Below are 16459 nucleotides of genomic sequence, written 5' to 3'. Positions count from 1 at the left end.
CACGAATTCACGCTGCTGTCTGCAGGCTATTTTAATTCTTAAAAAAGAAAATCGCTGGGTAGATTAATGAAGAATTAAGAAGGTGCTGCAGTTGACACACCTGCTGCTGCTCTTGTGGCGAATATAATGGGCCATTTATTAGGTGGAATTCAGTCGGATGATGTGATGACTCAAGTCACTCATCCGTGCGTGGGAATATTATATATAGCACCATAGCCCCGGTGTGTGTATCTATTCCGGCAACGTTGATGACTGTCATTTTCGTGATCTAATCCTTTTCAGAGAAGGACTATCATGATCGAGTTCCTTTTGAATCCAGCATTAATTTGTTGCATAGTTAGTTAATTGTGCTCTTAAATCATGTGTGGAATTTCTACCTCGGAAAATAAGTTGTCGTCTTCGACAGTCGACAGATGTCTCTGTCGTGGAGTTATAATATCCAATCGCAAAACGATTTCACGTGTTCTCTCCTATAGGCTATATAATGTAGGGCAGACCGGAATTGAATCCGCACACTGTACAAGTATATAATGCACAGTTCCGCTTCCGTTTTATTTTTTCGTCTGCTGTCGTCAAAGTTGCTTTTTATTAGATGGATCTCGATTTATTGGATTGGATCAGCCGCCACGATCTTGGGCTGTTCCTTTAACACGAAATTGATTTCCCATGTGGTTCGAAATGCTGTGGTGATCCTTTCACCATGTTTCCATTCTAGACGCCAGCATTTAATTCAAATCAGGTTATTTCCTTAATTATGCACATGTGTGATACAGACCGCAAAGAGGGGCTGATATAATATGAGATAGCCCCCCGACTCTTTTGTCTTATATTTTCAAATGCTTCAAAGACTTGATTGACGAAAAGAAAAAATCAGTTTGCTCAGTTTGCGTAATCCATTTGAATGAATTGCGCACATCTTCTTGAATCTATAACACATTGAAGGACATCAACAACCGCCAAAGAGCTCACGAAGATAAAAGGCCGAATCATTTACAGTCTAAGATGTGCGGGGAAATCCAATCGCAAAAAGGGGCCGAATGGATGGGCGAGCGATTCGCTGGACAAGTTCCAAGGTTGCTGTTTGATGATACAGCGAAACCTATTTCCGCCCCGTACAAATGCTGTGTGTGTTTATCGAATATCTACTCCAACTTAATCTTTTAGACGTTGCGGATGGAAGGGGTAAGAATAGGAATCACCACAAAAATAAACAAGAGAGAGGGAGGGTTCTATATTTAAAGACAGCGCATAGCCCCGATCTTATTTGTAAAGGCCAAAAATAGAAAGGAAAATGTTTTTTTTTCGGTGGGAATGGCGAACGATGTAAAAGCGCAACGGCCATTGAACTCCGCCCCCCTTTTTTCCGGCCATTTGGAATAGATCCGTAGACGGGTTCTAAATTTGATTGTTATACGTATATAGAAAACTCTATACAATGTAATAGGATTTCTGTAGGTTTATGTAAATTTCTATCATTTGCCCATCCTGTTGTAAAATGGAGCCGAGAAACAATATCGTCCCGCCAAAAAATATCTCACAGGAATTTCCCGCTGATTTGTTTCTACTTGGCGATTAAAAAGAGATGGTCAATTTAATACTAAAATAAATTCACGGGAATGTTCATTTGATTTCCGGTGAAGTACACCCTTTTTCGAAAAAAGTGACCCTTCCTCCTCTATAATGACAAGGAAAGATGGCCACCGTTTTCGATCCGACATTCGACTCTTTCGTTCATGATAACAGAAGGCAGAAGCCGAGGGATTTCGAAGGACATTTTGAACATTTGTTTGAATTCTTTTGACATCAACCAACCTTCATTTAATTTTCACATCGTGAAAAATTTTGAGACTAATATCTGGAATTTAAATAATTAACTTGAGGAAATAAGAGTGTTATGTTTTGTATTAGGCAGAAAATTAAAGTTCTACACAATGCAAAGTCCGATTGTGAGTCAAACGACGACGGTGAAAAAATTATAACGTGAACGATATTGTTCATTTATCAGAAATATCAAACTTACAACATTTAATGACTGTAATTGACGAAAATGAAAAAAAACTTTGATTTCCCCAAAATATCACAAGCCCTAAGGACACGACTACTCTTCTTTCGTCGGGCATAGCAGCGCTGCAGTTCGAAATTGGCGGCAAAATAAGATGTAATTTTATGAGATCTGCTAGGGGAACGGCAGTTCTCTGTTCCAGTTTAATACTTCTGGGCTAAAAAACATTTTCCAGTAAGAAATTCGATATGGTTACAAATGAGCATTGTCAATATATCATGCTGTTCCGATAAGAATTATCGACAATATGGATTTTATTGTTAATTCCATTTAAGGTGATAGTTATCACTGATTGATTTCGTGATCCAAAGAACGAATAATTGCACCTATTTATTACGGATACTTTTCTATTAAATTTGTGAATACTATTGTACTGGTATCCAATTTACTAATTTGAATGGTGTATGGCGCCCTTACTTCCAGCCAGCGTCCATCCAATTTTAATTGTAAAAATTTACCAATGCAATTTGTTAGGATACTAATACTAGATAAATTCTAGAACTTAAATGATTCATCTTCTTAAATTAAAGTGGCATTATAAGTACGTGTCAATTATATAATTAAGCCTTGATTTAATGTGTGATTATATCTAGTAAGACATTGGCGAGGAAAGTTGATCGTGAACGTTATTACTCATTTATCAGAATTATGAAATTGATAAAATTAAATTGTTTTATATGGACGAAATTGAAGAAAACCCTACTTTCTCCAAAATATCTCAAGGTGGAGGTTGGAGCCCTCCCCACAGGACACGCCTACCTCTCTTTGCTTTCTTTTCGTCGTGCATAGCGCACGCAGTTCAAAATCGGCGACAGAAAAAGATGTTATTTGAAGGGATCTGCTTTTTCCATTTTAATATTTCGGGACTAAGCATTTTCCAATACGATATGTAACCGATATGGTTAAATAATGAACATTGTTATTTAAATCCCGCTGTTTGGATTGAGTAATTTAAAAGCTAAACTGAGTAAAAGTTCCATCAGAAAATGGCACCACATGCTATGAAATTTTATTAAACCGCATGTATAGATGTCTACAATTGATTGTAAAATTGCGCTCTTACTAGAAAAACGTACCCAGGCAGGGTTTGTGTGGGCTGGATCAATTGTTATGCAAATCCTATAGCTAAAGCGTTTAAAACAACTACACAGGCTTTATTCAAGTTATACTATGGCGTCCTTATTGTGTTATTATGAATCTTTTTTCGTGATCAATAATCGTGGTCAGACTTGCATTTATTTTTCGCTGCTAATCAAGTAAAAGGGGAGGGGTATATCCCGCCAATTTTTAAATGGATAGACTATAACGAATCGGCAATAAAGATATACTACCGACGGTTACTTATTCCTAGAAAATTCCTCTGAGATATCCGAGTGATATTACAGTAGTGATTAGAGCAAATGACGTCATACTCACATACCGGCAAAAGAAGAGCGCGAGTCGGCGCAATAGCCTCTTTTATCCAATCCACTGATTTTATCCATCCCGATATAAATTCGTATAAATTGACGCGTGTAACTTTATTACCCCTCAAGATTACACACCCATAAAATTTGTCCAGTTAAAATAATCATCTTCTGCCGCTGACGTAATTATATACAAGGACCTTTTGGTTCTATTAGGCTGAATGTAAAAGTTTGTGTGACTGTGTGGTTTTTCCGTTTGACATACGAGGACTTCTGGAACGTCGTACACACCTCAAATGGTGCGGGAGAGTTCTATAAGGTCGTCGAGCGCAGCTCGTGCGTCATCATTGATGCGATGATGCGGTGGAAAACGCCGAGGACACACAGCACAAACGAAAATGGCGGATGAATAATGAATAATCGATACATAATGAGAATTTGAATGCTGGTGGCTGATGACAGATTGAGTTGACGACGCTCCACTGAATAACCGATAAACGCTGGCGCGTGCGACGCAACGTCGAAAGTCGTGAAAAAAAGAAGAGAAAATGGAAATAAGAGTTGCGGCATGGCCGCGCCCTGTTTCCTTTTTGCTGATGCAACACTCGACTGATTTCCACCTCTCTCGCTCGTGATCGCTATCCCGATAAAACGCTCGCGCCTGAGGCGGATCATTTAATAGGAAGGAAATGCCCAATCTGATTTATATTCGCCAGATATATAGTATATATATTATCTAATGTTATATATTATAACATCAGCCGCGCTCTGGCTGGGCACATTTCCGTTCCGCTAAATCATTCGTCGGTCGTTGGTTCGTGCATTCCGAAGGTGAAGATAATTATTTAGGGCAGCCAAAAAACAGTCGGGAGAAGATCAATCTTATTCTCTCAACTTCCAAATCCCCCAGCAGATCTCCATATAATTATGTACAGGAAGCGCCCAGCAGCAGCAGCACACAGTGACGTCACCATTTCCTTCCCCTTCTAGTTATTCTTGTAAATATAGGAAAAATAACATACGCTGCGGAATGCGGAGTCGGGAATGTAAAGCTTAAAGATAGACAAGACGGATAGATTGACTGATGGAAAGAACATGCAGGAAAGACAACAGCATCAATATTATTAGGCCCAACCAAAAAAGTGAACGTGAGAAATTGTACGGAACACAAGTCGCGCCGGGGAATGTCTTGTGATGTTCTCAGCGAAACAAAAACACAAAAATTACTTCCGGAATTCTTTTTTGGTTTTAACTTAACTAGACCAAAGTTTAAGTCACTAAATGTTTTAGAAAATTCCATTTGTTGTGTCGGCTAGATATATTTACTGCTCTTACATAATAGCACAACTCCTCCTCCCTAGCAGACGAAGAAAAGATTGAAAATAACATGTTGAGACGCAGCAGCAGCAGAGGGCGGAGGGTAGTGAATCTAATGTTATATATCTTTAGCTTCTAATATATTGCAGCAGCGCACAGCATGAAGACCAGGGCGGAGGGAAAAGCTCATCGAGCTGCTATACTGCTGCTGCTGTGTGTTAAATCTTAACGGGCGGGCGCGCTTATTTGGCTCTGGCTGGGCTGTTTCTGCTGCTGTAAATGATCGTTACGCATCACGTTTCACGGCGCTCCCTCTCTCTGTATATATTTCCCTTATGTGATACAAGCTAATGCGCTCTGTCTATATATATACACATTCAAGTCATTCAACTTTAAATGGATTGACATTGAGAGAGTTATACTACTATCCAGTTTTTCTTTCGGTCGTCATGGACATTTTGTCGATCAAAGTTAGATCCTATATATCCGGTCGATTGGTGGATATGTTCTTCTTCCCATTCCGCCCGGCTTTTCTTCTTCTTCCTTCTCTGTAGATATATAGATATAGACGGACCTTGTGCTGTGTGTACAAAGGCGAACAGACGGTTCGGGAGCTGCGCACAGAGTTATTGCAGACCGGGGAGGCAAAGAGAAAAAATAGGGAACGAATAACGAACGAACGCGGCTGAATCGATCGACAGTCCTGCGCGCCACGGTTGTCGAAAATTTTAGAAAAGGGATAAAATCGTCCGTTTCCCGAATGCTCGGCATGCCGTATACTACTACTACTACTACTACTACTACAAAGAAAATAAAAAGCTCTAGATTTCTGCTTCCCTTGCTATTAGGCATATATAGCCTAGACTATATAACAACAAAACTGGACGGCGATCAATTGGCAGCACCGGGACTGTTTCGTCTATTCCTTTTTTCTTTTTGAACGACACGCCCGTTTTTGAATAGACGCTGGCGACGGTTAATTCGTTTGTCCATGTACCGGCGTCTGCTTTGTGCACATGTAAGGCATCTTTAGGTAATATCGTGTACGTAAATGTAGACTAATAAGTATACGAGTGAATAAATCGTTGAGGTGGTGATGGGTTACGTTTTCGCTGACGTGACCGCTAATCCTCATGCGGAATACAAGGCATCTGCCGGTGTTTTAAGTGGAGAATTTGACAGATTTCTATCATGAACTTTGTAAACTAAAGTACGAACGATTTATCTAATCACTTGCCGGTCGTCTAATCATTACGACTATTCACACTGCAATTACAAATTTGAATATGGCATATATTAATCAGTGCCAGATTGCAACGCCTGAATTGAAACAACCGCAAATATAAATCGACTGGAATCGAAAGTTTGCGCAGCAATCATAATAATATGACGCAATGACGCGAGATTTTCGCCCAGAGCCATAAAAGTTACCGCATGTGATGTATAGTACACCAGTTATATATACAGAAAGGTGGTTTGTGCTTTGTTGATTTTTCGATAAGGTGGAGGTGGGGGGCATAAAACAATCCACGGTCCTACAATTTTCTCTTACGTAGTATAGTGCAGGGCCACGCCCACATCAGTCCGACTCATGCGCACTGGGTTAGCACTATCGTGGATGCAGTTGCTATACGTAATCAGATTCCGTGTAGCTGATGTTGTCGGATGGATAGACGGAACTTTTATGAATAATTATAGCATCAGATTAACAAGTTTCACTTTGAATAATGAACTGCTGCATGGCGGTAGTGGGGGGATAAAATCACGACCCCGTGCGATGACGGCCAAAGCTTTTCGAGGTTTTAGCCGCCCGCACAATCCTCATGACTTATTCACCGGCGTATATACAGTATATATATTTGACGTTATATGGATGAGAGGAAACAATTTCTCAAATCGTAAATAAATTTCCCAACTCGTCGTATATGCTGTTGCCAAGTTGAATTTATCGCTCTCTCCCGCTAGATGTAGATGACGCAAGAGTTGGTCGAAATTGTTAAACCGAGAAATAATTATTCACGAGAGATCCGCAAATGTTACAAACTTTTTGGAAAAAAAAACCAAAACAAAAAAATGTTTTAGATGTCACGACACACTGTGATCTCCTTTTCTTTGGTGTTTCCGATTGGGTCACCGAGTCTGATCTATCGACGCGCTTGTATAATTATTCGGATTCCCCTGCAACAATTCGATCGTTGACACACATCAAGCGATTGGAAAATGTCAGCAATGACTTTTTTCTTTTTTGACTATCACATTTCAGTTATTTCAAATCTAGCACGCTGAAGGAGAGATGCCGTGTCAAATGCACATCAGCTGGTGGGTAACAGGCGGCGATGAATCGGCGGCGCCTTTCATGTAGGCTATGACACGCCTATTTCCGACTGGCGGTAATATGCAGCCAAGCTAATAGACTCGGATCGCTATATTTAGTATGGCGTCCAGAATTATAAGTCAATAATAAATCACCTGTAAGAGCTGGAACCTGGTCCGGCTGCTAGAGCCGTCAGCTTAGAGAGTAGATTCCCCGTTATTATAGATATTTAGGTGGGAGTGGAGGGTCTTGCTAAAAGTTGATTAAAGTTATTTAACGCGAGTCGTGGCTCACACAGCGGGAAGCTCATGTAGGTATAAAAATTGTAAATTGCGTCGAGTTCATTTGCATTACCGCGCCGAAACGTTATGTAACTTTAATCGGGATCGGGACTATTAATAGGGGATCGGCAGTTTAGTGTTAATTTTCACTCAGTAGCCTATTTTGAGGCTATACATTTGCAAGTACAAAATTTGTGATGGTTAATTAATGAACATTGTTGTCTCTTTCACACTCTTTCGTTTGAGATGTGTTATAAAGAGATTGATAAATTGATCCATTGGGAATCAATAATTATTTCAGGGCGTTTTAATCAACCCTCGATGTGATCTGGCCTATTATTTAAATGTGTATTTTATTAGTTACTAGAGTAAGTGACCACCCTGATGTTCGCAATGCATTTCTGATCAAAATACGGATACTCAGTTTTAACTTAGCAGACATAACAAAAGTTTGATAATATGATTCAGTAATAGTATGCCATTGGAAAGGGGCGATATTAAGCAAATGAAACTAGAAAATACATAGAATATAAAATCATAAACATTCTAAATGAGAATGGTATACATAGTACATGTGTACACAGCAATATGACTAACTAATTCTTACGATAGAGACAACAATCATATCGGCCAAAAGATTTAATTGCAACCAAAATAGCTCATTAATTGTAATTGTGAAACGTTCAAAACTAAATAGTTTATACAAAAAAAAACGAAAAAAAAATTATCCCCAAAAATATTTCATGTTGGAGCTTCAGCTCCACCCACCCATCCTACTTCTCTTGCGCCTCTACGCGCCACCGTTCAAAATTTGAAAACAGATAAAGGGACGGAGAGAAAAATTTTGTGATTTAAATTCATTTGGTTCACAAATTTAACTAGCTGTAGAAGTATTGAAGAGAATAAATAATGAACATTGCTATTTAACTCACGCTGGTTTGATTAAGATATTTAAAAACTAGTTTGATTGAGACATTTGATTAGCTGTTGAAGTGTTGAGATTGAGGTTTTAGTGGCCGTCAAAATCCGTGCAGTGGGAGTGGGGGACAGGTTATAATTATCAAAGTTATTTAATCGAAGTCGTGGCTCATAACGGGAGTCTCACGCAGTTATGAAAAATGAAAATTGTGACTAGTTCAATCGTTTTACCGTGCCAAAGCGTTGCGTAACTTTATGGGATCTGTCAGGGAGGGAACCGGCAGTTTTGTGATCCATTTTCCCTTTTTTAATGTTTTGGGGCTAGTAAACATTATCCAGTACCATATTCGGTATAGTTAAATAACGAGCATTGGTTTTTATTATCCCGCTGTATTGACTGAGTTATTTAAACAGAAAATTGATGAAGGCATTCCATTAAAATCAGTGCTAAGTGCAGTGTGATTTTATGTACCACAGTTAGCAACACACTAGTTATTTAAATATTGTTATTTCTCTGTAAACTTAACCCTCCTCTATCTTACCAATCTTGCCCTAGAAATAAACGCGAGACTCATGATGAATTTTTGCATAACAAGTACAACTCAACCTTGAGATCTAATTATGTCACGTGGGCGCCAGTTAGTTGAGGTATCTCAAATATAACTAAATTAATTCTGGAATTTAAATGATAGACATGTGTAAATTAGAGTGGCAATAAAGTACATAACGAACCTTAAATTGAACAATAGTGTAATATTTGGTTGTTTCGTTAAAGACATTAGCGAAAGTATTGGATAATGAACGACATAATTCACTCGTCAGAATTACTAAACGTACCAATTAAATTGATCTAATTGACAAAATTGAAGAAAAACCATAAATTCCCCAAAATATATCTCAAGTTGGAGGTTGGAGCCCTCCCCATAGGACACGCCTACTTCTCTTTCGTCAGGAAAAGTGGCGCCAACAGTTCGAAATTGGCATTAGAAAAAGAGGCGAAGAGAAAAATCTATTGCCAGTTCTCTTTTTCATTTAGTTCACAGATTTTGATGAGCCGTTGAAGTGTTGAGGTTGAGGTTTTAGTGGCCGTCAAAACCCGCGCCGCTGGGGCACATTTTCAAACTCACATGTCAATGCGCGAAGCCGTAAAAGCGCCCCCATCAGTTTGAAACAGCAGCTGCTCGGCAGATAGTCAACTTGGGCGGTGTTAGTTTCTTCCATCACCCACAGTCCATCCAGTTTCCACTCCCCCCTAAATAAAAAGGAACAGTTGCACAGCTGTTTTCAGTATGCCGGAAAATTTAAATCCAATCAAATTTGGCTGTTTATATTGAATACAAATCGACTCCAAGTAGAGAGTCAATTTTATGGCGGGAAAAAAATTCGTTATTTGATCGGTTCAAACTTGAGCATCCTGATTGGTCGAGGTTCCGTAAAGGCTATAGACAGCAGTTGACGCTGTTGTGTGTGTGTACAGTAACAACCGTAACAGGGGGCGATCAATCTCAGGCAGGTTCCTCCATCTCTTATGTATGACACGCCCGTTCCTGCAAGAGCAGTGGCTGTGGCTGGCCCTGCTAATTCCAATACGAAACCCTCGTGATGCGCCATGGCTAAAGATATTCCATTTGCCGGGCGAGCCAAGTTAATATGTATCTCCTCCCTTGGCAAATATAATCAGAAATTCTGGCTGATACTCTTATTTGATGACTAGCTCTAATCGATACACACGTACATACTACAGGAATCCAAGTCATGTCTGCCGGGGGAGGGATTGTTGCGTAGACCAGCAAAAGGGGTTGATTGGTGACCTAATTTCATTTCACGTATACTACGCCACAAGACGACGTTTTTTCGGATGCAACTATTTCGCTTCCGGCGGATATCGCAATTCAATCAATGAACTTTATAAATCATCTTCCAATCAGTTGAAAAAAGGTACAAAGAATCGATTAACTGACAGACGAAGGAAAAGCAACTTGATTGCTGAAATGGTAAACACCATACGGTTTGTGACAATTAAGACTGTTATTTATCGGTAGCAGTTCGACAGTTATTATTGGTTAAATTGAATGGCTGCATTCAAGCCTGACCCTGCTTCTGACGCACAGGTCCTCTGACACCTTATAGGAATTGCTATAATTCCTTAGGTGAAAGATTCTTGATGACAGCCAAAACACGCGTAATTGTAAAGGAAATTAAATCGTAATTTAAAGGCAAATCTCCGTAAATTTCTTATAGCGTCCGTCACGACGTAAATAGGTGGTTCAGCGCTATTCCATATTACTTAAAGCTAATTTCATTCGACAACTTTAAAATGCCAATTAATAGCATTGCATTTCACTTGTCCATTATTTGAATACGTAACCGAGTCGAAAAACAAAAGATGATTGAGACGTCTAGACGACAATTGGTTTACTTAATTAAGTTTCTATTCCAAGTTAAACTGTTTTTTTTTTACAAGAAAACTTTTGGCAATCTTCACGCATTTCGTGAATAAAATTAACCCTGGCGAAACGTATGTGTAGCTCTCGATCACGAATAAAGGAATCACTCTCAAGAACCGACTAACGACTGTTAATGAAAGAATAAAATTAACCAAACGCGCCAGTTAAAATAAAATCCCCTTTTTTTCCCCCGTTTGTGTAACGTTCCATCTATCCCGTATATCGTGCAATGTAAAAATTGGCGCAACTATTTCGCTTCAGGCGGATATTGCAATACAATAAATGAACTTTAAAACCCATTTCCCAATTCGTTGAAATGGTCACAAGGAATCGACTGGCTTACAGAAGAAAGTTATGTGGTACTTGAGTATTAGAGTAGCGAACATCAATCGATGTTGTCGTACAAAAATCTTATTAAGCAAATAATTTTTTAATTTCAAGAATGTTGGGCATGGGACAGCCAAAAGAAATACTCCAAATTTTATTCATAAACAGGGAATAGGAATTTGGCTATCCGAACAGCATGATAAGTGAAAATCAATTTAGAATTTAAGGGATACCACTCGAAGAATTACGACAGCATATTTTGCAACAGTCAAAGGTATCTGCTTGCAACATCCAATACTTCATAGCAAAAATAGTTAATCTACTTTAAAATGCTAATTAGTAGCATTACATTTCACTTGCCCATTATTTGATTGCGTAACAAAGTCGAAAAATAAAAGATGTTTTAGACGTCTAGACGGCAAGTGGCCCCCCATTAAGTTCAAAAGCTTCTTTTCCAAGTTGAATTTTTTTTTTCAAAAAAACTTTTGGCATCCTTCACGAATTTCGTGAATAAAAGTAACCCTGACGTAACTGCATACGAAGCTCTCGATCACGAATAAAGAAAACTACACAGCGCAAGATAACGACTAAAGTAAAGAGAAGAAATCACGGGTACCAGTTAAAATAAAATCTTCTTTTCCCCCCTCCCAGTTGTGCAACGTTCCATTTATCCCGTATTTGAGCATATCGTAAAATGTAAGAATAAATAGGGAAAAAATATATAGATCTAGGCCATCCATATGCACACATAATGTGAGCTATTGTCGCGGTTCCCCGTTGAAACCTCCCCCCCTCCGTACCCCCACAGCAATCAAAGACCTATTTTTTTTATTTTATGTGCATGTGTGTGTCCCGGGCTCTCGTCTGCGCTGTTTCCGTCTGCAGCTCGGGAAATCGTAAATTTTCTCGGAATTTTCGTTAACACACAAAAGCGCAACACACAAAGACGTCAAAGTGATGTGTGCTATGCTCGGCTCCTCTCGCTCTGGCTCTGTAGGAGCCTTGCCTTGCACACGACTTGATTCTTTCTGTCTCTCTCTTTCATCTCGTCGGTGCTGCACCGTTGTTATTGGCACTAGGCCCAGGTACAGTTTTTTGGCCCAGACGTAATACCCACCTCCTCCTATGTGTGTAACTCCCACTCACTCTTTATAAGACTACACACATTTCTATCTTATTCCCCCCTCCCTCTCTATCTCTCTCCGGTTTTGGGTTTGTGGGGGAGGGGGGGGACCATTATTGCATTCGCCCTTTCGATCCATTGGCTCCTGACGAATGAGGGATGCAGTACACTGCGCAATCCGATTTTCTCTTCAAAGTCAATTGCAGTTAAGTTCCCTGGGGTCTCGTTTCGCTCTCCTCCATCATCCCCGGCTATACGTACGTATCAACATAAACAGCCCCGGCTCTGGCCCCCTATAGATGTGTTTGCTAACGCCGCACATTCAATGGGTCTCGTTAACGGCCTCAACTGTCGTACCCAGGATCCTTGATGAGGATCCTGGAAAAAAAAAATGATTTTCCTTTTTTTTTTAGTAATTTTCTTTTTCAAAAAATGTTTCTCTCCAAATGTCTCTGCTACATTGGTGGAGGGTCTCTCTGCTGTTTTGTTGGCATGGGTGGGTCGACCTTTTAGACTCTCGGCTTTTCTTCATCTCAAATAAAGAATAAAAGTGAACTATCGTCACAAGGAAAAAAGAAAAGAGAAAAAAGAAGCAACTGAACATCAGGACCCTGGAGAGAGAGAGAGAAAAGAAAAGACTCTGGTCCATTACCCTTTAGCTCGTTGGCCCGTTATGTACCGGGGCGGGTGATGGTACATACATACTGTATAGAGGATCGATCGATTTCTTTCTCTTTCTCTCGTCTCCGCCCAGCAAGTTCCCTTTTTCTTCCTTCTTATTTTTCTATAGACCCTGTTTCAGCAGCAGCAGTTATAATACTACTATAACTGTATACTCGCATCTATCGCAGTAGTTGAGCTCTATGGCACACACAGTCGTCGTCATTGTGATGCCCTCGTATGTAATCACTGGGAGACTCTCGAGTCTGTCTCTCCTGTCAATTCTCTCGTCTTTTGACACACACACACACACACAAAGGAGGTGTGTGTGTCTCTGCTCGTACTACTACTACAGGATCCTTTTCATAATAAAAAAAAAGAAGAATCAGAGCATCAAAGTTAAGATTCGATTTTCGATCAGAAAGAAAAAATGTCTAACCTTTTCAACCCGCCCTGTTTGTGTTCTCAATTTGAAACAAAAGGTGAGACCCACAATGGGGGCTTGTATATCCTTTTCTTTATAGGTGACGTAATAAAAGCAGACGACTATTCTAACAATCTAAACTCTCCAGCATTCTCAAAACATTTTTTTTTTGTCTTTTTTGTTTGTTGCGGCAGATTCGTCGGATACGTTGGACGATTCCTTCTGGACCGAGGAGACTTCAGTCGGTAAGAAATTTAACCTTGCGGGATATCTATTCTTGATGGGTGTGTGTGTGTGCAGCTGGGAAAGTTGAATCATTGATCGACACGAGAAGAGAGAGTGGAGCTGCTGCTGCTGTGTACCTACCGACTGCACCGCTCGTTACGAAGGAGGAGCACAACCAACACCCCAGTGAACAATTCCAACAACGCCAGACACACAAACACAACAAAGAGAGAGAAGTGCAATCCTGCTCGGTGTCTAGTATATCTAGTAGACTCTGGTGCGCTGTGTGTGCTAATAATATGTTGAGGGAAAATCAGCTGTCTACTATAGCAGAGACATCTAAACCAAACAGACTCTGCTGCTGTATACTTGTTCTTCTTCTTCTTCTTCTTGGGCAGGAGGGAGCGGATAGAGAAGTATAGGAAAGAGCTCATTAAGATGCTCTGGTCGACTCGGAAAGTTTTTGGCCATGCACAGCAGCAGCACAGCAGCCAGCCAAGCCAAGCCAATTAAGCATTCCACTAGCGTCAACTTGCATTTATAGTTTTTTCTCATTTATTACGACGAACGACGACGACTAGACAAAAACGACGAGCCATCGCATGGATGATATCTGTGATATTCCATGCACCTTTGTATTATGGATGCGTGATTTCTATAGGGAAAATTATAGGGGGGTGTGTGTGGGCCTGTTTGATAATATTGGGGGAAATTGACGTTGGGTTGTTTTTAAATTATTTCGTGATTTGGTCATCCAGGCGATGTGGAAAAGTTGCTCAAAGAGCATCGGGAGAATCAGGACCTGGTGCGTTCCATAGGAGGCAGCCACTACCAAATCGTCTTCCCCGTTCAGCTGAGACACCGCGAGAAGATGGGCATTTCCACCCGTGAGATCGGAGCCACAAAGGTATGAGACCCCGACCCAAACTTTTGATTTGTGAAATTATTGGTTGGGTCTTGGGTGGGAATTTGAGTTTTGATTTGATTTAATTCAATTATGACTTTCGCTGCGCTCTTCTTTAATCAATTTTTTCCGTCTCTATTATATCTGTGTGTATACAAGTTTGAGAATCGTGAAAGTAGGCTCCTCCTTCTATCCCTATACTAAAACCCCACCCTAAAGTTCTATACATTTCCCACAAAAGAAAAAGAAAATAACCAAAATAACAAAAAAAACAAATGATTCACAAATCGGTAAATTGAATTTGAAACTGGCAGGCTATACTATATCATTTTTGTTTGTACGCTATATTCTATATATACGATACATTCGTTATATCGATGCGATCCGATGGCGCGGGAGATCGTGCTGGTTGGGGGGGAAACAAACAAAACAAAAAAACACGCACGAAATCACGTCAACTTGGAAGTCAGTCAACAACGAAACTTTTTGATTCTCTCCCCATCCACCGTTTTTTCCCGTTTATATAGATTTGAAATATCATGGCGGGGGGTCGGTATATTATCGATCGGTTTCGATTCTCGCTTGTTTGTTGGTTTGGTTTTGTTTTGTTATGTTTATTTTGTTTGTTCGAAAATCCCGCCGAAACGAATCGGACGGATATAAGGCGGGAAAGAGGTATTAGACACGGCTCAATTGTTGTGATGTTATACCCAAAGTTCTATTGTTTTTTTCTTTTCTTTTCTTATTTATAAAAAATAAATAAAAATAAAAATAATAAAACAAAACCCTACCGGAAAAAAAACTTATAAATTGTATATCGATTATTAACATTTCTAATATTATGCCTGTCCCCCGAACCCTCACTTCCTCCCCTATTTTATTCATCCATCTCTCTTATTTCTGTGTTTCGGTTATTTGCGTGTGTGTGTGTGTGCGCGTGTGTGTGTGTGTGTGTTGATTTGTCGTGCGTGCCTTTGCGAGTGAGAGAGCTGCCGTGCTGTGTGTGTGTGTGACACAAAGAGACACGCCTGCTCTTGATCCATCTCATCGAACGAACGAACAAATCATCTCTCTCTCACTCTCTCTCTCTCTCTCCTCTCTATACATGTGTGTATTGATTTGGGCAGACTATGGAGCGACCGTCTGAATCTAGCAGGATGAATGAACGCTACAGCACTCAGGTAGAATTACCTCCTAACTCATCTAACAGCCCTACATATCTCGCCTTCTTTTTATTTTTACAACCCCTCCACCAAAAAATTTAAAAATCAAATCATCATAACATTTTTTGTTTGGTTTATTTATTTGATGTTTTGTGTGGGAAAGTTCAAAGCGAAAAAAATCAAAAAAATTTCGTGAATTATTATTTCATTCCCTGGTGAATGCATGTGTGTCTGTGTGGGCTCTGCTGTTGACCTTTTTCAGCGCAGAGGTTGTTGTTGTTTTGGTATTTTTCTGTTGTTATTTGATATTATTTTTTCAATCGATAACAAACAACCCAAAGGCATGTGTACAGCATCCAACTTGGCACTCTCTATTCTCTTTTTTTGGGGATTTGATTGTGCGTTGCTGCTGCTGCTGCTGCAGACGACATTCCGCATTTGTTGGAGCCGTTTTTGAGTTATTTCTTATAGACCCGCATTTTATCTTTCGGGGTTGTTGTATTAACTTTTATTTCTTTAGGCTGCTGCTGCTGCTGCACTGCGGCTGTGTGTGTCTGGTGTGTGTAAACTGGACGGTTGTCAAAAGACGCGCACAACTTGTCGAGTTTTTCTTTTCTTTTCTTAATGCACCATGCAAGGAAACCAAAACAACACACGACCTTTCAACTCGATCCCCCCTCCGGTGTTTGCTTGTCTCAATTATATCGATCGATATTCTCCTTCCTATTTATACACTATGCTTTTGTCTTTTGATTGATTTTTCCAATGTTTTTCCCATCCATTCCATCTTGATTCGGAGCCAGAAAAAAAAAGAGAAAAATATCAACAACAACAACAATAAACCTCATCCTCCCAACCAACCAACGACGCCTACACGCCCGAGAGAGA

The 16459-nt window shown here is 39.9% G+C and overlaps 1 protein-coding gene across 13 annotated transcripts in view; it reads left to right on the top strand.

The window, feature by feature from the left end:
- LOC124350530 overlaps window positions 1-16459 on the top strand; it is a 30023-nt gene that overhangs the window by 1335 nt on the left and 12229 nt on the right. For 12 of the 13 annotated variants that reach the window (XM_046801265.1, XM_046801271.1, XM_046801270.1 and 9 more), the window contains exons 2-4: window positions 13474-13524; window positions 14263-14411; window positions 15536-15589. In XM_046801265.1, the coding sequence (XP_046657221.1) occupies window positions 13474-13524; window positions 14263-14411; window positions 15536-15589 (254 nt within the window). The remainder of the gene's footprint in view (window positions 1-13473; window positions 13525-14262; window positions 14412-15535; window positions 15590-16459) is intronic. The other variant, XM_046801272.1, reaches the window with a different exon arrangement.

The sequence above is a fragment of the Daphnia pulicaria genome, chromosome 7 (genome assembly GCF_021234035.1).
Source record: "Daphnia pulicaria isolate SC F1-1A chromosome 7, SC_F0-13Bv2, whole genome shotgun sequence".
Taxonomy (NCBI): Eukaryota; Metazoa; Arthropoda; class Branchiopoda; order Diplostraca; family Daphniidae; genus Daphnia; species Daphnia pulicaria.
Note: the sequence above shows the minus strand (reverse complement) of the source record. Positions and strands in the feature narration are given on the sequence as shown.